This window comes from Montipora capricornis, chromosome 4 (assembly GCF_036669925.1).
Source record: "Montipora capricornis isolate CH-2021 chromosome 4, ASM3666992v2, whole genome shotgun sequence".
NCBI classification, from domain to species: Eukaryota; Metazoa; Cnidaria; class Anthozoa; order Scleractinia; family Acroporidae; genus Montipora; species Montipora capricornis.
The window spans coordinates 29,100,959-29,125,125 of NC_090886.1; the positions used below are offsets into that span (position 1 = coordinate 29,100,959).

Here is a 24,167-nt window from a genome sequence, read left to right on the forward strand (position 1 = left end):
CCAACTCGTGTTTCCCCTGCCGTTTTCCCTGGCTCAGTTTTTTTTCGTTTTGATCGGGAAATTTCATTGTCTGTGGTTCTTTTCATTGGTTAGCGATTTATAGAATGGAACTAAACCCTGTGTCATGGGAAATTCTAATTCGACGAATTTTTGTCAAGCACGCGCGCGAAATAGAGACTGTTACGTCACAGACGCGTTGTCGATCAATATGAATTGTCCAGGCGTAAAAAATATTCAACTAATCTCGAATTTTGGGAGAAACGAGCAAACATGACACTGAGTCCGAGAGCGAAAGACGTATTCGCACTTGATAATCAACTTGGTTGTTTTCCTCGAAATGACGATGTCGCGAGAAGCCCTCCTGGACCTTCAAAAGGACGGAATGATGGAAATTTTGCGACCAAAACTTCAAAAGACATCTTTGATGACAGAGAAAAAGAACTCATGGAGATCCGGAGCTACTGGCAAGAGGAATATAAGAACAAAGCAAACGAGGTGGCAAAACTTGAGGAGGCGCTGAAGGAGGCGATAGAATCGAGGAAGGTGGATGTCCATGAAATGAGAATAACTTACGAAAGTGAACTGAGTGCAAGGAACAACGAGATTTCTGAACTGAAGAGAACTTTAAATGATCTATCAGGAACCAAAGAAGAGATCCTTGCGTCAGTAGAGAAATCAACCGAAAGTAGACTTCGTGCTAAAGATGCAGAAATTACGCGGTTGCGCATCTGGCTTGAAGAGGCGAAAAAATCGAATGCCCAAGGAAGGGAAATGTTAAGCTCATACCAGAAGAGGATAGCAGACAAAGAAGCGGAGATTGAAGTAATAAAACGGTCAAGTGAGCAGGAAATCAAAGCTTTAGGACACAAGATAGAAAAACTACAAGTTCTTTTATCGGAGACTATAGCTGACCGAAACAAAGATAGTGAAAACACTAAAGTTGTTTTTGATAGTGTAGTGAAGGAGAAGGAAAGGCAAATTGCAATGTTGAAGGAGTCGTCAATCAACCAGCTGAAGTCAAAAGAACAAGAAAATCAACTAAAAGACGTACAGATCGAAGAAATGTCATCTAAACTACTTTGGATCGAGTCGCAGTTGACGCAAAAATGGTTAGATGAAGAAAGCAGCGGAGATCTGAAAACGAAACTAACTTCTTTGTTAAAGAAGATGAGAGCCCTTAAATCTGAGAAGTGCTTTTTGGATAAAGACTTCGTAGCTCTGGCGACAGATATTCGAGCAAAGAAAGGCGAGCTTGCTGATGTACAGGCAAAGTATGAGAGCGAATCTCATGACAAAGAACTGTTGCAAAAGGAATTTGATTCGCTGACGCAGGATCTAGAAAATTGGAAATCGGCCACGAAGCTTATCGAGGAGGAGCGGAACACGTTGGAAAGAGAGGCGAAACACCTCCGAGATCAGTTAGAAACGAAAAGCAATAGTCTCTTCGAATTGGAATGCAAATTTAAGTCAGTGGAATCTCTCCGAATAACACAGGAAGAGGTAATTCGCCAATTGCGGGAAGAAAATACGGACTGTTTTCATTCACAAAAGAATTTGGAATCAGCCATTCGAGAGAGGGACAGAGAGATGAATGTGTTGAAAGAGGAGTTAAAGATTTCTGAGAAGGAATTTGCTTTGGAAAAAGAGCAAAAGGAGATAATGGATGCGAATGCCACGACAACAATAGGAGATCTGAGATTAAAGTACGAGGAATCTCAAAAAGAAAACGAAGAACTTAAAACTAATCTAGATGAGCGTGAAAACGACATTGCAAGCTTGACAAGATTGCTAAAAGATGCAAAGCAAAATGAAAATAATCTGGAGGCGGAGCTAGAACAACTGTCGCAGGAATTGGAACTTTTAAACGGGAAACATGTGCGAGAAAAGAATGAAAAAGAGGCAGTGGAAAGGTCTTTCAAACATGCTGTAACTATAAAAGAACAAGAACTCGAGGAACTGCGACAAAAATTGGAAAAAACGAACACTGATCAAAAATTTGAAATAGATAGGCGCGATAAAATTTGGCGGGAAGCTATAAAAGCAAAAGATGATCTTGTTATTGATGTGAAGAGATCCATTGAGGAAAGATTTGGGTGGAAAGATGCTGAAATTAATAAACTCCAAAAACTGCTGGAGGAAACAACTGTTGAATATCGTTCCGTGAAGGAATCACTAGAGAAAAGCCTGGCTTCAAAAATGGAGAACATCTTGCAATTGGAGAGTAATTTAAGAAGGAAAAACGAGATGCTGACGACCGCTGAAAAAGAAATCGAAGACCTACAGGGTCGACTGCACCAACTAGAAGATAATTGTGCTGCCGAAATCAAAAACATTCTACAGTCAACAGAAAACGGATTTAAACAGCGAGAAGACGTTGCGGAAAAGCTGAAAAAGATCATTCAAGAAAACGCTTTTAAGTACAGCCAGAATCTTCAAATTAAACACGAAAAGATTTCCGCCTTAGAGAAGGAACTGGAAAACTCAACTAAAGATGCTGAAGATTTGAGAGTAAATTTGGCCTCCTTCATCCAAGAATCTGGCGAGAATGAAGCCAAACTTAACCGCGACTTGGGAATTGTACAGGATGAGTGCAGAGCGCTTGAAAACAACATGTTCGAAGTTAAAAAAGATTTAGATAATCGAAGAAAAGAATTGGAGAAGATGGAAGGAAATATGGCCAAAGCCGCAGCAGACTTTGAAAAAAAGCAGAGGTCGAAGGAAGAGGAAATAGAAAAGTGTGAGGTACTTTTGAGAAATGAGCGAACCAAAGTCCAGGAATTTCAGGAGAAATTGTCGTACCAAAACGTCGAACTCGAGCAGAAGGAGCAAAATCTCAGTGAATTGACAGAGAAGCTTGAGGAATCTGAAAGAAAGCTTACAGAAATACACAACGAATTTTCAAGTCTACGAGAAAATTTTCAGGAAATTCAAGGAATGCTTGAATCAGCGGAGTATGAAAGAGTTTGTGTAATGGAAGAAAAAGAAAGGTTACTTCAAGATATAGAGAAACAGAAGCAAACTGCCGATGAGAAAGATGGAAGAGTTGCAGTTTTGCTGCACAAGATCAAGATCCTGAAAAAGAACGATTTCGAAACGGCCAAGAAACAAGAAATGCTTGAAGAAAATGTGGCTACATTGCAAATGAAGTTAAATGAAAAAGATACAGAAATAATTAATTTGAAGAGAGACTACGAAAGCAAAAAGGCCGAATCTGAGGAACGTTCTTTGCTTCTGGAAGAAATTAGACTCAATCAGGTTCAGCTTGATAAGATGGTTACAGAACTACAAGAGACTGTAAGTGTGCAAAGAAAAGAGATTGAAGGAGCTTTAAAGAGAGAAGGAGACCTGAAAGGTGCTGTTCAAGATCTTATAGCAAGTCTTAAAGAGAAAGAATTGAATGTTAGGGCTCTTGTCTCAAAGCTTGAAGATGCAAAGTCCCAGAATGACGAGCTTCACTCTGAATACGAAAATCTCAAAACATCGTGGGTGGAAGAGTCACGTCAATTAAATGAAAAAATAGATCATTTACACAACGAACTAGACAAGCAAGAAGATATTCTTCTCATGGCAAACAAAGAAAAGGAAAGCTTGTTGAGTGAGCTGGGAATGGCGAGGCAAGCCGAAGAAAATACTAAAACTAATATGAACGCCCTTGTTAAAGATTTGGAAAACGAAAATGCAATCTTCCAAAGAAAACGTTCTTCTCTAGATAAAGAATTAGAGCAGAGGTCTGCTCAGATTGTAGATCTCAACTCCGCTCTTAAATCCGCTGAAGTATCAAAAGAGTTTTTAATGAAGGAAGTCGAAAGCCTGAGAATCTCTGTGTTGGAGAAGGATGAAAGCTTGCGTGGAGCTGGAAAATCACTGGTAGCTGCAGAAAAGGAAAACAATCGTTTACATTACGCGACTGAAGGTTTGGAGAACAATTTAGCTCGCGCGGTGGACGAGAGAGATAATCTTCTGAAAACTTTTGAAGAGTTTAGAAACTCTGCTTCCAACATGAAACAGAAATTGGAAAATGTGTTGTCTGGAAAGGAGAAAACTCTGAATAGTGCAGAAAACGTAATCTGCCGACTAAAACAAGACAATGAAGCGCTCAAATCGCAACTTAGCAGATGTCAAAGAAAACTGGATGCTGACAAGAAGTGTGTAGTGGATCTGTTAAAGAAGGAAAGAGAGATGTGTGCAGAAATCGAGTCGCTAAGCAAAGATAAATCGATTTTGGAGGCTGCCCTGAAAGATATGGATATGTATCCAGTGAAGTTAAGGACCACTCAAGGTGAAAGAGGCATTCATTGCCATATTTATATTTAAATCCAATGCACGTAGTGAAATTTGTCATGATATGATTGTAGCTTAGCATTTCTGCACCATCAAGAGAAAATGAGGGGACAGAGAGGGAGGCTCAAGGCGTTGGCCGGGATATGTTATGTCCACGAAAGTTATTTTTAGACGAGCGGAAGTCTTTGTTATAGCGGAAGTCTGTCTTCTGAGACGTCCGCATGCAGTCTTGCCTTGCTCTCAGGTTCTTAGTGAAAAGAGAAAATGATGGCGCGCGTGGAAGGCTGATGAATATATTTGTTCTTTCAAACATCGGACCGAGGTTGACCTGCATGCGAACGTCTCGGAAGACTTCCGCTCGTCTAAAAATAACTTTCGTGGACATGACATATCCCAAGGGCTGGACCGGGAGCCTCCTTCTCTGTCCTCTCATTTTCTCTTGGATTTAGATAGTGGACCTGTTGTATAATTCAAGCCCTCGACCTCCTACTCGGTAGTCCGGTGCTGCAACAGGTGAGCTAGCCCACGGCTGTCTAATGAGTGGAGGACGTGTTTTGCTTTTCCGTACCTAAGCACTTTCGAAAAATGTGCATTAAACCTAAAGAGAGTTTCAATATATCGAATCGACTATTTGAAATGCTGGCGTTCGATAAGGGATAAAAGCTTGTTGTTTTCTCTGTGGTCTGGTTCATCGGCGCTTCCTGAACCATTGCCGAATGCCATGTTGGTATCATCTGAAAAACTCTGCTGTTACATTTTCAGAATAGTGTTATTCCCACTGTATGTACCACTGGGCGCTAAAGGACCTGTAATTTGAATTAAAACGTCTTATTCTGATAGGGTCTCTACTTAAGACGAAAGATTCCTTAAAGACAACGAAATGGCAATTGAAAGGTCAGATAGAGGAAAAGAACACTCTGACAAAAGAGGTCCGAGATTTGCAGTCCGTCAACGCTAAGGTATCTTTCCAGTCAGTAAAAAATATGTCTTATTAGGTGTCTTTGTGACTGTGCATGCCATTATGGACCTAGAAAATCTGATGAGAAAGTGCGCGGGATTTTAGAAAGAAACGTGCGTTCTCTATTTTCGCAAATCCCATAATACAGTTTATTTTAGGGGTTATTTGCATTAACGCAATGGCTATCCAGTTCACTGAAGCATAATACAGTCCCAAGAGTAATTAACTTTCATTATTTTTATGTAAAAAAAAACTCAAAAAGGACTGCGTTATGGGATTGGGAAAATAGTCTATGGAATAGAGCGTGCGTCAAAATAGTACAAAACCATGAACTGCGCAAACTTGCATGTAGTACTAGTCAATACAGCGTGCTCACTTTATTGCCTTTTTTTATGCCGCCCAAATTTGCAGTTCAGTCCGAGAATTGTACAGAACGGTCTGCACGACTAAATTTTTAGCAATTTTTGGCCAGATGACGCGTGGTTTCCGTTTTACCTTGGCAAGCACTCCCAACCTACTTAAACTACGCATAAAGCGTATAAATTTTGTGTTTAGTGAGCATTTTTGCCTTTTTGTTTGTTTTTTTTTTTTCAGTCAATATATTGAATTTAAACAAGTTTTCAGGAAGCAGCTCTCACAACAGCTGTCGTGATTGGTTCGAAAAACAATAGGTAGCTACGAGAACGCCACTTACAATAGGTTTAAGGTCCCTCATAAGCACGGAAAGGTGACGGTTAAAAGGAATGACCTGACAGGACCTTCTTCCGGTCAGCAGTCGCTGCAAGTGACAACATGGTCTCTTGGGTTTGGTGCACCGTGGGCTCAAGAAGGTACTTTTGAGTCATCCATTTTAGCCAAAACCGCACGGAAAATATACAGTCAAAACAATGGAATCTCGTCCTAAACACAATAGGCCTTTTTCGATATATTAAAATTCAGCTTGAAAAAGAGCTTTAGAGGACAAAGACAAAGGAAAGTGGATGATATGCAAGTTTTTTTCCAGATTCATTCCAACGTGTTTCTGTTGTTTTTGTCCTCACTGCCTCACTATCAAGCTGAATATTTGATATTTCAAAAATGGCCTATAGAGATGCATCTTATATCATTCCAACGAAATTAGAGGTTGTAAAGAGGTGAGGGATACTGGTTTTCAGAGTCCAAGTAGCTTGTATTAGCTTAAAACAGTGACACTTAGATAGAGTTGATTAATTGGTATAGATCATTTTCACTTCAGCTGAAGAGCAAACTTGATGTTGAAACTACAGCGAAACAAGCTGAGCTGGAATTAGTCAAGTAAGAATCCCAATAGCTTACATTGGTATTCACTTGTATCGTGTCCGGTGCTACAGCGATGTCCAATTTGGAATATAGTTTTCCCTCAGAATGAGAAGAAAAGAGCTTCTTGCACTCGCAAATACCAATTAAACTGGAGGTTTTCCAGATGCTCAAATTGTCCATTGCTTGCTTAAATTGTTTGTACGTTTGCGTTTGTGTTACCTCAAGTCCTTAACACCCCTCGTATGAACGCGCGTTCATATCGTGATTTATGGGCACAAATGATGTTGTACGAGCTATGAGCGCGAGGATTTTCAAAACATCACGATTGACCATAAATCACGAAATGCGAGTTCATAAGATTTTTTTATTATATACTCAATAAAATTATTCCATCGCTCTGTTTCCATAGCGACTGATAATTTCTATTGCACTCTATAGAGCGTTTTCACATGACGTCACGGCAGCAATGTTGGTGTTCCAAAACAAAGAAACGGCGGCCATGTTGGTGTTCCAAACTAATGCTCTGGGAATTGAACTCTATTGCATGCAAATGGTTTCTTTTGTTTCATCAAATTTGCATTTATTTTTGTTACGTGAGTGAAAGCGCTCTATAACCTATTTATGCATTCGTCATTGAGCAATCAGAAACGCGATACTCTGTTATGTTGAGTATATAATAACAATTGTTTATAGCTATCTGCGCATCGATGCTGCAGACTGTTCCCGGCCGAAATTGTGTCTGGTACAGGCTGGCTAAGGGAATGTCCTACAAGTGAGCTAAACGGTAAAGCCTTTTAAGAACTTCATCATTGTGTCATCTGGTGGTTTTAGACAGTTGGAATCTTTAATTTTAAAAGCCATGGAATGTGAATAATAGCGGAATGCCGATCAGCGATTTAGATTTCTCAAAGAAATCCTTTGCTTTTACGGAGATTCACGTTAAAATCGTCAAACACCCGCTAAAATGCTATTTTAAACATATTTTTATTATTCTTGTTGCTTCAAAACGCCAAACATACAGTTTTAAATCATCACTCCACGTATTCTTATTCCGGAATAGGGTCAATCGAACGCACCCTTAGGCTGCGTAGGATGCGTTTGATTGACCGTATTCCGGGATAGGAATACATGGAATAAAAGTTTGAAATCCTTCGTTTTTACGGAGATTCACATTAAAATTGTCAAACAACTGTTAAATTGCTATTTTAAACATATCTTTATTATCCTTGTTGCTTCAAAATGTCAGATATAACGTTTTAAATTATCACTCCACGTATTCGTATTACGGAATAGGGTCAATCGAACGCACCCTAAGCCATACATGCTAATCAAAAAACTTAAGAAATAACTAAAACTCATACGTGCTAAACAAACAACTTCAGATATTACTAAACCTGATGCTAGCTCATAAAACGTCCTAAACGTTGTATTCCTAGAGAAACATTAATTAATTAATTAATTTATTTATTTATTTAAAAAACTTGCACTAATATATTGCCTGATAATTTAATCTATAAATGAGGCAGCTTCCTAGCACGTTAAAACTTTAAACGAGCGGGCGATATGCAAAGAGCTTGTAAGTACAGATTTCTGCATCTGTGCTACGACTGATCTATATCTATCTCCAAGTGTTGGTTAGGTCTAAGGAGTATCCTCCAAGGACCTCAATGATGATGCTATGGTGCATCACTTGGTAGTCAGGATATCTTTACTGTAATTCTCAGCGGAGTGGACTTTACTTGTTGGTTTTCTCCGTAGCCTTCTCCTCTCTATTTTCTACCCAAGGGCAGCTCATTTCCAACAGCTTAACTTCCTTTCTCTTCTTGTCGATGATAGTTGCATCGATTCTGTTTGCCTTGACGTGTGTGGTATCCGCATTAAAGGGGACGTCCCAATATGCCACTGCCAGATCATTTTCGTACTTCGGCTTTGGTTGAGCTTGGGAGTACCAAGGAGCTATAGTCGAGACGAGGTCCAGGGATCTTAGCATCTCAAAGAACAAGAGTTTGAGGACCTTATTGTGCCTCGCCAGATACTGTGATTGAACGATTGCACTGCACCCTGCTATTATATTATTATTATTATTATTATTATTATTATTATTATTATTATTATTATTATTATTATTATTATTATTATTATTATTATTATTATTGCGATGTAACATCACAGGCCTAAAAGGTGCTCCTGGCCTGGTCAATTGTTTCTCTTGAGAGCGAGTAACAACAAGTTCCTAAAGTTCCCAAAAGGGGTCCTCTCCTGATTCCCTAAAGGGACAAAACGTTCGTTAGGAGTCTAGCCGTTCCCAAAAGAGAGCAGTTTTCTGGATCACTTTAAGTCTGATTGTGGTGCCAAGCTTTTCGATGTGTTTTTCAAACTTATCAGATACAGCCGCTAATGCTCCGATCACAACTGGCACTGCAGTTACTTTCTTCAGCTTCCATCTTTCTTCAGCTTCCATAACTTTCTTATTTCTTCCCTAAGAAGTTGGTACTTCTCTATTTTCTCCAGTTCTTTGTCTTTTACTCGCGCATCCCCTGGAATGGCGACGTCAACGATCATGGCCTCCTTTGCTTGCTTATTAACAAAGACAATGTCCGGTCTTCGAGCTTCAACTATCCTGTCACACTGTACATTAAAATCCCACAGAACTTTGAAACCTTCGTTTTCCAACATTCGCTCTGGGGTGTGTTTGTACCACTTATCGGTCTGCTCAAGTTCTACCTTTCCGCACAGTTGCACTCACTTGCTAGATGGTTTACACTTTATCCTCTCTGTCCACACATCCTACACATAGGAGATTCTACATAGTACATTCTTGTCTATGTGGAACTTGATATAATTAATTCTTAAAGCTTCCTGTTCTGTTTCCTGCTTTGCACTCCTCTTATACTCTCTCGGTTCCTTTGCCTCATTATTATTATTATTATTATTATTATTATTATTATTATTATTATTATTATTATTATTATTATTATTATTATTATTATTGTTGTCACAGAACGACCTCTGCAAGCAAGGTATTCCCTTTGGGACAGTGCATGGAAAGAATGATTGTTTAGAGCATTCCGTTCGTAGAGCATAGTTAATCTAGGGACTGAAACCTTGGGAATTTCAAAAGCAGGAACAATACAGTCGCAATTAGATGTTGAACCGACCATGACCCTGCACAATCTTTTGTTTTTGGTTCGCAAATTAATTTCGAATAAATTAGTCGAAGCTTCTGATTGGTTATCCTGCCGAAAATAGCGTGTTTTTGTCGGGTTTTGTGCAGGGTCAAGGCCAAAAAAGCGAACTATAACATGAAACAAAGAAACTTGTCGAGTTTCATAACCAGCCTACATCTGTTAACTATGCGTGGAGTAATAAGGCTTTAGAGTTCGAGAATGGTTCTGCCTGGTACTAGACTGAAATAGTTCACTACAATCAGTAGCTGGACGTGTAAATCTCAAAATTAAATTGGCTTTAAAGGATTTATATGTTTACATAAAAAGAATTGCCATTACACAACGTAATTAGCAAGGGAAAATGTCTCTGAACTTCACGCTCGCCACGCTTAACTCCAATTACACTCTCGGCTTTCCCCCAGATAAAGGACATTTAAAGTGCCCCTGTGACCAAAAAATCAATTCATACTTTTCTTTGGATCAAAAGCTCAAAATTTTGCTAGTCAGGTGTTAAGCAAACACACTTTCAAAATCTGAAGGAAAAAAGGAAGTGGTTTTTTTGATCACAGGGGTACTTTAACAAAGGTAGCAAGCAATAAGCTTTTGAAGTTTGCAACCCTGACGTGCTTTCTTTAACTGATGTAGAAAACAACTGGACGAGAAAAATAGAGAATTCTATGATCTCAGAGTTGAGACTACAGCAAAGGAGATGAGCCTCAGAGAATGTCAGCTGAAAATCAAGGAGTTGGAAAGCTCACTTAGAAACGAGGTTAACTACCATCAGTCGATAGCTCACAGGTATTAAACACTGTTTTTAGCTTGTCTGTGAAATTTTACTTTCCACAGTGTAGGGCAGCTCTTGAGTTCAGCTGCGTAAAGGAAAACTCCGGCCGCATTATGCAGTGTCTGTTCTTTTTAAAACGTAACAAGGATTGGTCAAAAAGGCGTGGGGTTAGTGGTGAAGAAGGGGAATTGCGCCGGCGCAAATGAAGCCCCCAGAATTATCAATGGACAACTTGTTGAGCGTGAGACTGTGTTGCTGCCTTGGGGTAAAATGAGAAAATAACATTTGCTGTCGTTGGAGTAATATCCAATTGTTCCGCACCGGTTACTTATTATTTTAGAAAGTTACATGTTATTTGCCAAGTTGATGGAAAGCAAACAGCGAGTTAAAGAGGGTCTCAATGGGGTTAACCGTGAGCCGTGAAACGTCGAAAAATAACCGTTTAGCGTGAAAATGACCAAAAAATAACCGTTAGCCATGATAAAAATTAGGAGCATTTAGTGTGATTTTTTTTCTAAATTATGAAAAGTTTGAAATATTCAGTCTTAAGAGACTTTAAAGCACTCGATTCCATTTTCATTCCCTTGCTCCCCGTTCTCCGTTCCTGGGGTCTTCTTTTTGCTTTTCTCTCTCCCACTCTCTTGCTCCAACTGAAAGGAAGAAGAGAAATCCTAAGAATGAGGCTGACCAGAAAATTGTCCAAACTATCTGGAATCGATTAGCTTTGCTGGTTGCGTGTTTTTAGCAGTTTTATGCCGCTCATATCTATGTAAACTATGAGTATTGTGAAAGGAATTGTGAGTTTGTATCTCACGGGAGAAGAAAAGCCCATACAGCGGTATAAAGTTCGGCATAAGAATACATGCTCCCATGCAATGCGGGATTGGCATGACAGCCACCGCCCAGTGAGGCAAAGGACAGTAAGAAATGAAACCATAAAGGATAACTTTAATATTGCCTTACACCGACGCAGGTACAACACAGTAAATAAAATACAATCGAAGAGTCTATATAGTTTATGTAATGATTTAGTTGTTGGTTGTCTATCAGGCGTTCTTTCGTAGCCCTGTGTTCTCCTTATGTTAATCCTCTGGAAAATGGTTGCGCTTAGGAGTCTCCACTTGCGGCAGTCGTTAACCATAGAACGACAGTCATCAAAAACCTCCCCTCTCTTAAAAGGCTCTTACGCATTTCCTTGTAACGAAGCATTGGCCGTCCCTCTTTTCTGGTTCCATCAGCTAACTCTCCATATAACAGTGCTTTGACCGGGCGATGATTTTCCAGACAGCAGACTTGCCCCATCTAGCAAAGGCGATTTCTGACCAGCTTGATCCCGATGTCTTCTGCCGTCATTAGCTTTATCTAAGACCTTCTCGTTTGAAACAAAGTGGTCCCACTTATACAGTAGAGTAAACCTTAGATGTCGCTGTTGAATGGTTCTTTACTGATTTATGTGTTTCTGATGAAGGGTCCATATTTCGTTGCCATACAGACGAAGAGGGGGTGACACATTAATCATATACTTTGATCTTCGTGGTTAAGTCAGATCTCTGCAATCAAACACTCTTTCACGCAATCGTCCGACAGCACAAGAAGCACTTTCTATACGAGCATTTCACTCTTCGTTCATCATGCAATTTCTTGAAACGTGGCTGCCAAGGTACTTGAAGCGGTTAACTCTTGCCAGCTTAACATTATCAACAAAGAAATCAGATGGGATTCCAAAAATCATGATTTCAGTTTTAGATGTATTAATGCGGAGTCCCATTTTCTTAGACATTTCCTTGTAAGCAGTAAGAAGGCGTTGGAGATCCTTTGCACTGTTGCTAAAGAGAGCTATATCGGAGAGCTTTATAAGGATAAGGGAGGAGCTTTACCACCTGCTGTGTATGCAAAACGACCAGTATCCACTGCAAAAGTGTTTTTCGCAACTGACCAGGTCAACACCACGTTTCCTGTCTTCCCCGAGACGACGGAGACCCAAGCGGAGGTCACAGAGGTCACAAGGTGTCTATAACATTTGTATCGGACAGCCGCGAACATTCCTCTTTTTGTTTTCGCGCCAACTCCCTCTAGTGCTACTAATAACCAGGTTGAGGAATACGAAAATGACTCTGATGAAAGCGTTGGAGGTGACAAAACAGAAAACGTTTCCTCCTCTAAGCGTGCAATGACAAGTCAAGGCCTGGGCAATATTTGACGTGCGAACAACACAAAATCGTGAATGGCATTGTGATAACCAATGACTTAAACTATTCAATATGTCTACTGAGACCCTTAGCTATTAGTAACTAACACAAGGGAGACGGAAAAAGGATAACCGTTAGCCATGAAAAGGCAAATTATTTAACGGTTAGCCGTGAAAGCAACTCTCCCCCCTCATCCCCACCCCTCCTTCCATTGAGACCTTCGTTAGATAGCACAGTTTAATAGCCACGGCCCACAATTTTTGTGCTTCAAGGGCCCTCTTTTGTGGGGAAACACCTTTTTTCGGTGGAATCTTGGTGTAGGCTCTCTATTTTCCATTGGCTTCTTGGCTGCTAAAGGAAGGACAAAAAGTTACTGAGAAAGGCAGTGTGATTTTGTCTTCCATCAATTATTCTCACAGAAATGATCAGCTGCAGCAGGAGAACATAGTCTTAAAAGAAAGAAACAAAAACGAAATTTCTACTTTGAAAAAGTTACTTGACGAAGCTATTGGAAGGTGGTAAGTTCTGCTTTAGATGGTAGCGAAGAATTCTTAATAAGAAAAAAATAATATTTTGAAATGGTTATTCAACGATTATAATCAGTGAGCCTTGCTGTTTTTGGAAGCCAATCTTAACATTGAAGTATAAACAATAAAGCTATAATATTTTTTGGCTAGTATTCTTTCGTCCTTCACCGCTGAAATTAAAAAAAAGAAACCTATTTTTTTATTCATCAAGGGAGATTTGTTACTTGCATGCCATTTTGGATACCTTTTTCAAACTACACTTACAATAGACCATATTCGTATTCCCAGTATTGGACTGGAACTAGCTTGCAATGGAGGCTAATGCGGGGGAATATATGAAAAGTATTTGCATTTGAAAAGATTTCCCCGCATTAGCCTCCATTGCAAGCTAGTTCCAGTCCAATACTGAGAATACGAATATGATCTATTGCGAATTTTCTATGAAAAATAGACTTTTTATACCATTTGCATTTGCATATGTTTTTGTAACCGGTGCGTATTAGCAGAGCGAGTCATTTTTGGTCCTGCGAAACCAGTACTTCCCATCCTCTCACAAGCCTTACACAATCCAGCATTAACCTTTGGGATTGAGAATGATGACTCGCGCAAACCGATGCCGCTTATTTAAACGCCGTCTTGAAAACCTCGGCCTCTGAAAATGATCGATTATATTTATCTAGTTACCTCCAAAGATGTGCACGGCACTCTTATAATTTCTGGTACAGGTGCTTTATATTCGCTCTGTTTGTTCTATTTCAGTTACACGAAAAAATTACCGTGTCGTTCTTGAAGAATATAGGTACGGTACCAAGATTTCGGATTGCCGTGCCAGATTCTTTGTGCTACGTAAGCTTTTAAACGTCGAAGCTCGAGCCTGTTAATTTGTGCTTTATTGCTCTTAACAGGGAGTCAAATATTTTAACTAAATGCAGCGAACCTCCGCGAACTCAGCCGTGCATTGAAAAAATGGACAACAAGACAATTCAGAAACTACGGGAGTTATATCTCAAAGTGAGTAAGTTTTGAGCTTACGTATTATTATATTCTTGTTTCGTTACTGCTAGACAAGTTAGTCAAAGACCAAAGTTATAAGTTGGTTCCATGCACGGAAATTCTTTTACGATACACTAGAAGTACTATCTGATGCTGAAGACAGACAATGAAACCCGGTTAAATAGCTCACTAAAAAAATATCTATTTCGGTAAAGTTGTTAGACGAACCTTTGGGAATGGTGTATTTTAACCATAAGTTTACACAACTTACCATAGTTGAACAAATGCTCAGGTTTTTGCTCAAATTAGAGAATGTCAGGGCTAAAACATCTAAGACTTGATAAGTTTACACCCTGCGTAAACAATTGCGTAAAAGAAGGATTTTTTTCAAATTACACAAAGATGTATTACAAGAAAATTTAAAATATTGATGTCTTAGTGATGTCTCAGTGGCAAAGTGGCCATATGGAGGAAAAAGGCGGGCACGGGCACGGGCGCGGGCGCGGGCGCGGGCGCGGGCGCGGGCGCACGGCTCATAATTTCTTTTGTATATTTTACTTTGCATACTAGTCGCGGAGTGGCTAAAAACAACAGGACTAATATTTATTCTAAACCTATGGCAAAATCGCAAAGGACGTGAAAAAAAAATTACATTTTACCCGTAAAAAGAAAGCGGAAAACCCGGTTCTAATGATCGAAACGAACGGATACTGTAATCATAATTCGAAGTAATATTATGTTGCAGACCTCAAGGACGGAAAAATGGGTGTATGTAAGTCGCGTTTGATTTAATTTGTTTGTGTGGCGCGAAATTCTTAAAAGCAAAGCAATGGTGAAATTACTTTAGACTCTCAACTGACATCTAAAAGACTACTTATCATTTTCGAACTAACGCTTTCTTTTTGTTTTTGGCCGCCTTGTAAGGTATTTGTAATCTGTCTTTTAGGTATCAGAACTTGAAACGCAATTAAACCAAGAAAAGAATGAGCACTTGCTTTCACTGGCACAAGTCAGAGCGGAAGGACGAAGATACACGACAGGAGAACTGAGAACTGAGTAAATTTCTCGCAGTGTTTTTATTGCAAACATGTGCACTATTCAATTTTTACTGTTGAGGTTTTGTTTGAGACAATATGCAAATAACTGATTTGGATACGGTTATAGCTGTCCTTCAAGTTAAGGTTTTTGTTTGTTTACAATACTCGGATTTGAAACCTTGATTTGCAATAGTTGAGTCGTTTTGCAGTCGTCATTTAATTTGTTTGTTGTTGAGCCTGCGCGGTGTGTAACTCCTGTTATACAAAAAACGATGTCGTGGCTTTTTCAGTCGACTTCATTTTATCCTTATGTGCGTCTTACAACATACAATACAGGTGACTCGTCAGAGCCAATTTTCCTCGACATATAGACACCGTTAATTTCAATTACATATTTCATTTGTTACTTCCAATCATTCTTTATCAAAATCGGACATGCGCACAAATTAACAGCAAAAACAGAATAGATTAAGACTTCACGGGTTACAGTCATCATCTGACACTTACAGCATAAGTGTGATGATGACCTTTCCGTCCCCTTCATTGACTCCAGCCTCGTTCACCTGAAAGGAACCAGAATTGTACGACCCCCCTCCCCCAGAAACTCCAGACGTCTTAGTACCGGTCACTCCTCCACCTGAATATCCTCCACCCCCTCCCCCGTGTGTCATCCCGTAGCCACCTCCGCCGAATCCCCCATTTCTCAGTTCGTTTATGACATGCATCCCTCCTCTGCCCCCGTGGAGAAAACTCTTAGCCTCTGTCCCGGGAATCTCAGAGTTTCCATCTCCGCTGTAACCTGCCCCTGAACTTGCTTTGATGTCACTGGAGCCGAATATTTTGTCCTTTGTCTGGTACCGGAAGCCACCCAGGCCGTCATGCCCACCGTGTTTTGTTCCATTTTCAATTGCTTGTCCCGGGTCGCCATCCTGATAGTGAGGTTCCGCCAATCCTCCTCCTCCTCCACCCCCTCCGGCAATGATGATATTAGTGTTATCTTTCAAAGTAACAAACGTTCCTCCACCCCCACCTCCTGGACGTTGTATGAAGTTCTTTGTCGGCATACCCCGTTGACCAACAAGAATCTTCAACGTTGTTCCTTTGTTAAAGTAAAAAGTTCCTTTTATCCTGGCGCCCAGTCCTCCAAGTCTCCAGTTGGTGTTGTTTTGACTGGTACCGTTACTTCCCGAGGCACCTAGGGCCTCGATTACGTAGGATCCACAGTAAGGCACGGTCCAGTATTGAATTCCATTGTCGATGCTAATCTGACCCTGCAAGCTGGTTCCATTGTAGCCACTGAGCTGTGATTTTTTAGGGCCATTTGGACCTTTTGCTCCTAAGTTCGTAAACACGTATTGGTTTATTTGAAAGTCAATAAACTCTCCATAAACATTACCTTGTTCTGGAGAAAGGCTCAGTTTTTTGTTTGCCCAACAGCTGTCATTGTTTAGCTCACATAACCCTTCTCCCCAATTTTTCCCAGTTCTTCTAAAGTTAAAAGAGATACATTCACCGTTGGAAAGACAGAGATGCGAACATGCCGCCAGTCCTTTAGTCACGTGATTGGATATCGCATGACCAAATAAGGCAAAATCCGTGTTGGTCTCAAAAAATGAAGAACCCATGACGTCAGTGCGCGACAAAGCCCTTGAAAGAGGAATTAGAAGTGAAAAGAAGACGAAATGCCACATCTCTTCATTCCTGGTTAAACAAAACAAAGGAACAGTGTTAATTACTACATGATTCATTTGCGCAGCTCTCGCGAGGGCCTATTGTTTTTAACTGGTAAATGCGAATATTGGAAGGAATAGAGAATTGATTCATTTTCGCCCAAACTGCGTCAATTGTAAGAAAATACAGGATTTCTATGTCATGAGATATGGAATCATTGTACATGCGTCACAGGTTTTATAGTCAAGTCGCGTTTTGCGTTTAATCAATGTTTGAAAGGCTTGAGCGAACTAATTCTGAGGGGAGAACTTAATCAGCTGACCAAAATTTCATGGCAACCACAACGTTAAACACTGTGAATGCAATCCATTGGTTGAAAAGAAATAACACGGTTTCTTAGCTCAAAGGACTAACAGCTAAGCATTCGGCTGCTATAAGGTATGAGAATGAAGCGTTTGGACAACTATTGGGAACTTTTTGACCCGTTCCATACAGTTTAATGCGTAGCAGTTAAAATAGACAAAGAAAAAATCATGGTGATATAGACGCTCAATTAACATAATTTATGTCAATGATTTCACATGAACTGCCCTTACTCCTTTTATCATCTGTCATTTTTCGAGAGTTTTACACTTGCCTTAATTAGTTACAGCAAGTCTCACAAGCATATCCGTAACAATTACAGCTAAATATTTAACAATTATCCTGCGAAATCGCGCGGAATATCGCCTGATACTTAGCCGACGAGGCCGTAGGCCGAGTTGGCTAAAATCAGGCAATATTCCGCAAGATTGAGCAGGATGATTGTTTATTATTCAACATATTGATGACAAGGCACAGTTTGCTACGTTTGTTGGGAAAAAAAGGTGGAAAAACTACCACTTTTCTCCGCGACGCACGAAATTACGTATATCGCAGGATATCTGTTGAGTACGCACGACGAATATTGAGCGCGCTATGACCATATTTGGACATTGTCACAATGTGTTAAATAATTATGTGAGATGTAAGATGCCGTTTATTATGCCTTAATTTTTTTGTGTTCTTGGAACATCTTAAGATATCTTAAATCCTGTGAGGGATAAGAGTACACAACTCAAAGTTATTGAAACTAAGAAAAGAAATTAATAGTCGTCGTTGCATGTTTCCTTTTTCCTCCGAATTTGACTGGTTGCAATGAGCCATACCACCTTTTTGTTTTGTTTTCTCAGAAACGAAACGTATCTGTTTTGACTTCGGGGTGAACTATTTACATAGTGAGGTAGAGTGGCCAATCAAAACAGAGTTTGTAATTGAAAATCTAAACATCTATGAGATGTAAAAACTAACTTCTGAAGATGTGAATCTGAAGTATCGCAAATCATAATGCTGAAAAGCAAAAAGCGAAGGAAATGGGCCATAAACATGAGGTTTTGACTATCTAAATGATGTTGGGTTAGATTAAAGCGATATATTGTTGAAAAATCCAAAGCTATCTCACCCTTTGTGTTAATGAGTAATGTAAGTAATCTTCGCGCTGGTGAGTCGTAGTAAGAAATTGGGTTAACCAGGAACCAGTAATTTTAAATCTAGTACCGGTAACTGCCTAGGTTCATGTGTAACGCAAGTAATGGAAGATTCACGGAAAACGGAATTTGAAATCTTATGCAGTGACATTTAAAGGTAAAATAGGTATTTGTAGACTTTATGCTTGGATGTATTGTGCACATAGACAAGTATCTGTTCCTCTCTTCAATGGTTAATATTCTTTGACAGGCCTCTCACCGTTCCAAGAGAGTTTGCGTCCACATTAATTTCTATCTTTATTTCTCGAGAGTTTGAATAGACAAAGCGAAATAAACATGACAAACCGAGTGACCCACACTACAGTATTTTATCTTTTCTCCTGCCCTTACCATTCCGGAAACGAAACACTATTTCTTCTTTGAAATAGTTTCTTGTTTTATTTGCAGAGAACGAAAAATAAATTAATAAACGTTTGAAATGCAATTGCCCCTTACTTTGCCTGCAAGGGGATCCTTTTGTCTAAAAGAGGTTGAAGAGCTTGCTCTGTTGTTTTAAATAAGTGCGGCTTATAATTCACTTTTTTCTGTCTATTTTACCTTTTTACTCGGGATACCTAAGGGTATATCGAGTTTTAAAATGGGTTTGAAAACCGGAAGTGCAGAAAAATGCACAATAGAATTAGGACGCTGGAATTGCATTGGTTGAAAGCTATGCGCGAGAACCCCTAGGGAGACGTTGCAATTGAAAATATAAACATCTTCCAGGTACAAAACAAACATGTAAAAAAACGAACCTAAAATCTCGCAGAGTAAACATGACGAACACAAAAGCGAATGAAAGGATCCTAAATAAGAAATTTTTACACCTCAGTGATATTGGGATAAACTGACTGAAACGTTAAATTGTTGCAAAATCCACGTTATCTCTATCGTTGTTAAACGGCATTGTAGTCATGCGTGTCAAAATAAATTGAGTTATTGATAATTACTCGGAATACCTGAAAGGTATCGGTTGACTATGTTCGGTGCAGTCTGAAAATGGACAGTAGAATTACGAGGCGGTGATTTCATTGGCTAAAAGCAATTCACTTGATCCCTTTGATCTGAATACTTTTTACCCCCCTGTATTACGAAAACTCCTTTTTCCAACGACAACAAAATAACAGCCGAGGTGTTAAGTGTCGTTGGAGGGGATTTCTGCGCGCGCGAGGCTTCAAACAATTCTTACAGAGTTCATGAAAATCCGTTTATAACATGCAGTGCGGCAACCAAAGCGACGGGAGCTGTGTTGGGGTTTCAGTGTGAAACGTTTAATGACGTTCGCCGATTTAGAAACTCAAGTCCACGTTCTGAGTGCAAGCTCACTTGTTCGTTTTAACTCACGTGATCAACAGCCATGTTTTTCAACGGAAACAAAAGAAAATGTTTGCATAATAACAGAGTTAAATTTCCGGAGGATTTGGTCTGGGCTCCAACATGGCCGCCGTTTCTTTGTTTAGGGGCTCCAACATGGCGGCCGTGACGTCATGTGAAAACCGAGAATAGCAGCTAAAGATTGAAAATGCTGGATTCAGGCTTCTGGAAATGTTATGAATAGGATAGTTAATCTAAATCTTGCAGAACTCTCAGCAACGGTTTGTTGGAAATGCCTGAAATTTATTTTTCTTTCAGCTGTCCTTTGTACGAGCATCATCCGCGGATGTCAGTTTTTTAATTGTTTCACGGTCTTCATTTTAGCTACCTACAGGGACGTCAACGCTTTATTCACAACACTGTTAATTTCGAAACTGTGCAGCTGTTTGCCTGTGTAGCTTGCAAGAGGAGGGCTAAATTTTACTTGACCGCATTAATTACAAGACTAGTTTTCCCAAGTTTTCTCTCTCGCTACGGTAGTATTTCACTCTCCCTTTGCCAACTGGTTTCACTTCAAGGTATATCACCCCTGCATTGCGTAGATTCATGTTATTTCCGATCCAACAACCTGCACCAAATCAAACTACTACTTTTGCTTGGTGACCTATTGATTTTAATTTGTAAACACTAAGCGATGTTCACCAATTCGTTATCCGTTGCCATGAGCCCTCCAGATTTCAATCGGCTGCAGAAACATTTACTTATTTTGTTCCATATAATACTTGGAAAATTTGAACATCGCTTCAGAGACTATTCAATCCTGCAGTTTGTTTCTAACTCTTCCAAAATGTATCACCCAACTTCCTCGCAACATGGTATTCCGAGTAAACGTTTTAAAGAGCGTCTTGTTAAAGTGGTACTACACTGTACTATTTTTCCTCAGATTTTGAAAGTGTGTTTGCTTAACACCTGCCCGGCATAATTTTGAGCTTTGATTTTTATCCAACGGCTCTTTACTTTGAGTGTAAGTCTTAGATTTCATGTTCCGTCATTACACACGTTCAATACTGACCGACTGCACCTCAAAGGGTTGGATCTAGGGAAAAGTGACGTCATTCACTCAATACTTTAAGATTTCATCGTGTAAACGCAGTTTATTACTGGGTTGCCTATGGGCAAACCCAGTCGAGGTCTGCGTTTAGTTTGTTTGTTTTATTTATTTTTTTGTATTTTGTTTGTTTTTTTTTTCCGTGTCGGTAAAAGTCTTGCCTGTCACTCCCCTGGTAAGTGGTGTCTTTGTGTATAGAGCCTTCTGCGCGTATTTTCTTAGGATCGAGAGGGTAGTGGAACTGCGTAGATTTCTCTGGTGCGCGTGACACAGTAGAATCATTAACTTAGCCTGCAATGGCGTCGAAAGTCATGCAACGCGAATGGCGTTTTAGTGGATCCTTAAACAAAATATACCCTTATGGAGCTCAATAATGGAAAGTCAGTTGGATAAACTAGGCATGAATCTCAAAAGCGACGAGTACTGGACTTCGACAACAATCTATCGCCCGTCGAGACGAAATCAAAGTGAGCTGTATTTACCTGAAGTACATGGTAATTTGACACAATTCAGTTTCTTGTCTTCACGCACGCAATGAAATAGGAAGAGGTTTTCGCCTCTAAGAGCAAATATGTTGTTTGTTTCAATAAAATTTTCGCTGGAAAAGGATTCTGTGGTATTTTCTGCCTTTGTTAATTATAATATCATGTTGTGTATTGAATTTTCGAGCTTAAGGTTGAAATGTGATATGGGAGAAGTTTTTTGGTATTGCTCTGTAAGCATGCAGGAAGGGTTCACAGGCCTGTTGGAAGCGTGCTTGAGTTTCAACAAAATGAGCCCCAAAATCAGTGAAAACTTGTGACGCAGATGAATAATAAAGTAGCTGCTATTGCCAAAATGATAGAATTACGTGGTGATAATAACGTCGTACGCGTCTTGGAGAGTAAATTTTGACTTTGCATAAACAAGAGTTGGGTGATTGTGATCTTTGTTTTGACTTCGCTCATTTCATTGTCAAACTTTATAACACTTGACAGAAAAAGAAACTTACAAAAACCCGGTATCTTGCCATCATTTGACACAGATGCTTCACTGTTTGGCGAGTAAACATGCCGCGGTAACTTAATCACGGCGCCCGCTGAATTCCGGCCATGTCACTTTCGATTTTGCAATTTACTTGAACGTAGCAAAAATCTCCCAAAATGTTTGTCGCTGCTCGTAACTTTTTATATTCGATATTCACGGTTCAAAATTAATGTTGTTTTCATGTCGTAAATATTTCATTCTCGATCGATCGTCCCGGAAACTTCCTTCTGCTCTTTCTAAAAACTGTGTCTCAATAGTTATTTGCTTTTTCATCAATATTTGTTTTGCATAAAGCAAGCTAGTGAAATCTGTACCTTGCTGAGTTCGCATTTGTTAGCGTTAATAGTATTTTGGGTGAGATGCTTGTGTTTTTTTTGAGGGGTTTATTCTTTTGGTCTCCCATCCTAACACTAACCCCGCGAAACAGGGCTTGACGTCAGTGAAGTTTAGTATTACAAAGCTGTCAGATGCTCAGAGGGCACACTTGTGGTGCAAAGAAGTTGTGAGGGAACTTGAAAATTATCAACATGTCAGCCCAGAAGCCAATGTTTCTCGCTTCTTTTTTATTTGTTATTCTTCAGAGACTGGAATGCTGTATTTCAATACCACACAATTCAGTGCCTTCTGATTTTCTGTAGCACGTACCACAGGCAACCCAGTGTATGCTTCACAGAAGCATCTCGTTATATATGCAAAACGCGAGTTTAAACATCTGAAAGCCCGAAACTCCCATGCTGCATATTAATTCAGTTGCGTACAATCGCGTTGCATTCTTAAACTATTTCGTCTTTGACGTCATTTCCTCCTCGATCCAGCTCTCTCAAGATTTCAAAGTGAGTAATGGCGGACCATTAAATTGGAAAATTCCAGTTGAAATAAACAAGTGTCTTTTTGAAATTAAGGCTTAAAACTTGAGTCATCTAGTGTTTAGTTAGCATAGTTTTGAAATCCAAAGAATAATAATACTCGTCAGGCTGTGGCAAGCCCAATCTCCTTAATAATGTATCAGCAACACTGATCTTCATGACCAGCAAAAATCTCTCAATTATAAATGTGACGTTAGTGTTAAGTCAGCAGAACCACTTTCATTCTGTCGCAGAAGAAGACTTTACCCTCCAGATGATTTTTCGAAACGTGTAAAGACAGCAAAACCGTGTTATGGCCGGTTGTTTTCTTACTACTTAAGGTCGCGATCTAATCTTCTAATTAATTCCAGATTTCGTGAAAAGAGTGACACATGTCAGAGTTGCTACGTAAGCTTTAAAGAAATGTTTAAAATCTGGCAAACATTGGTATCGCACATAAACGCATTTAATATATTTCTTTTTCGGATGAGATATTTTTTAACGTTTTCTTGCCTTATAAGACGTAAAAGAAGTGATATATTCCAAACATTTTTTTATGTATTTGTCCTTTATTAGGAAATCAAATAAAGTCTAAATAATAACTGTCTGCAACATTGTGTTGATGTTTCAGTACATGATTTAGGTTGCGTTCAGCTGGAATTATTCCGGGAAAATAATGTTAAGGTTTCCCTCTTAAAATCACCCCGGCCTTGGATAATTTTGATGATATCGGAGTACAAGAGAGATTTTCACTTCAAATCACCCCTGTGATACTGTTGATGTTATCGGAATACAGAAGTGGTTTTTGCCAAAGGTTCTTGACCAACCCTTTTATAGAAATGTTCCTAATTTACTTCCAAAGAAAACTATAGAGGATGTGCCGTTCCGTGAAAAGGTTAATCAAACTCATCCTTCGAATATTTTCGGTATCATATCACGCTAGCGCATTTTTATAGCAAAGAATAAGATTTATAAAAAGTAGAAAGGGAATAAGAATCGCAAAGTAGGAGGCAGTTTCAACGAGCTGCTTACACCAAGAGAACTTTACACTGAAACGAATTTTGAAAAACATTTGTGTTTGCTCATTTAAAATATGAATGCCACTTTTTCACAAATGTACGGTAGAAAGGAATGTATGAACGTAAACAGTTTGCTACTTAGAATTTTGGGAACTGAATAGATTCAGTTCCAAGATTTTGTGATGAACGAATGCAATCACTGCACTCAGTTGTGGCAATGTTTTCAGTATAAAATATTTACAGTTAAAAAGTGACATGATTAGAAAAAACATTTTCCTTTCTCTATGAGATAAAGGTATAAGGTCAACTTACCTCCTCATTTCGTGTTCTTTCATTAAAATCACAAAACGATTGAACAGCAAGAACAACTTAATTTGACATGGATCACTGTTCAACAGGCTCCTTAATTTGCTGACAATGGTTGAA

The 24,167-nt window shown here is 39.4% G+C and overlaps 3 protein-coding genes across 3 annotated transcripts; 2 read left to right on the plus strand and 1 right to left on the minus strand.

The window, feature by feature from the left end:
- The first annotated feature begins 270 nt into the window (after window positions 1-270).
- Window positions 271-4,314, plus strand: LOC138046458 (interaptin-like). Its single transcript, XM_068893090.1, has one exon. It carries the CDS (start codon window positions 271-273, stop codon window positions 4,312-4,314), a length of 4,044 nt encoding a protein of 1,347 aa, XP_068749191.1.
- Window positions 4,315-6,316: 2,002 nt separating this feature from the next.
- Window positions 6,317-15,252, plus strand: LOC138046459 (protein CASP-like). The gene is made up of 6 exons (XM_068893091.1): window positions 6,317-6,372; window positions 6,458-6,532; window positions 10,330-10,482; window positions 13,077-13,175; window positions 14,090-14,195; window positions 15,124-15,252. Exons 1-6 carry the CDS (start codon window positions 6,317-6,319, stop codon window positions 15,235-15,237), a joined length of 603 nt encoding a protein of 200 aa, XP_068749192.1. The 3' UTR covers window positions 15,238-15,252.
- LOC138045888 (ALK tyrosine kinase receptor-like) lies at window positions 15,235-24,167 on the minus strand. Its single transcript, XM_068892522.1, has 2 exons — window positions 24,054-24,167; window positions 15,235-16,915 (listed from the first exon to the last, which is right to left on the minus strand). The coding sequence occupies exons 1-2, from the start codon at window positions 24,074-24,076 to the stop codon at window positions 15,718-15,720; spliced, it is 1,221 nt and encodes a 406-aa protein (XP_068748623.1). The 5' UTR covers window positions 24,077-24,167; the 3' UTR covers window positions 15,235-15,717.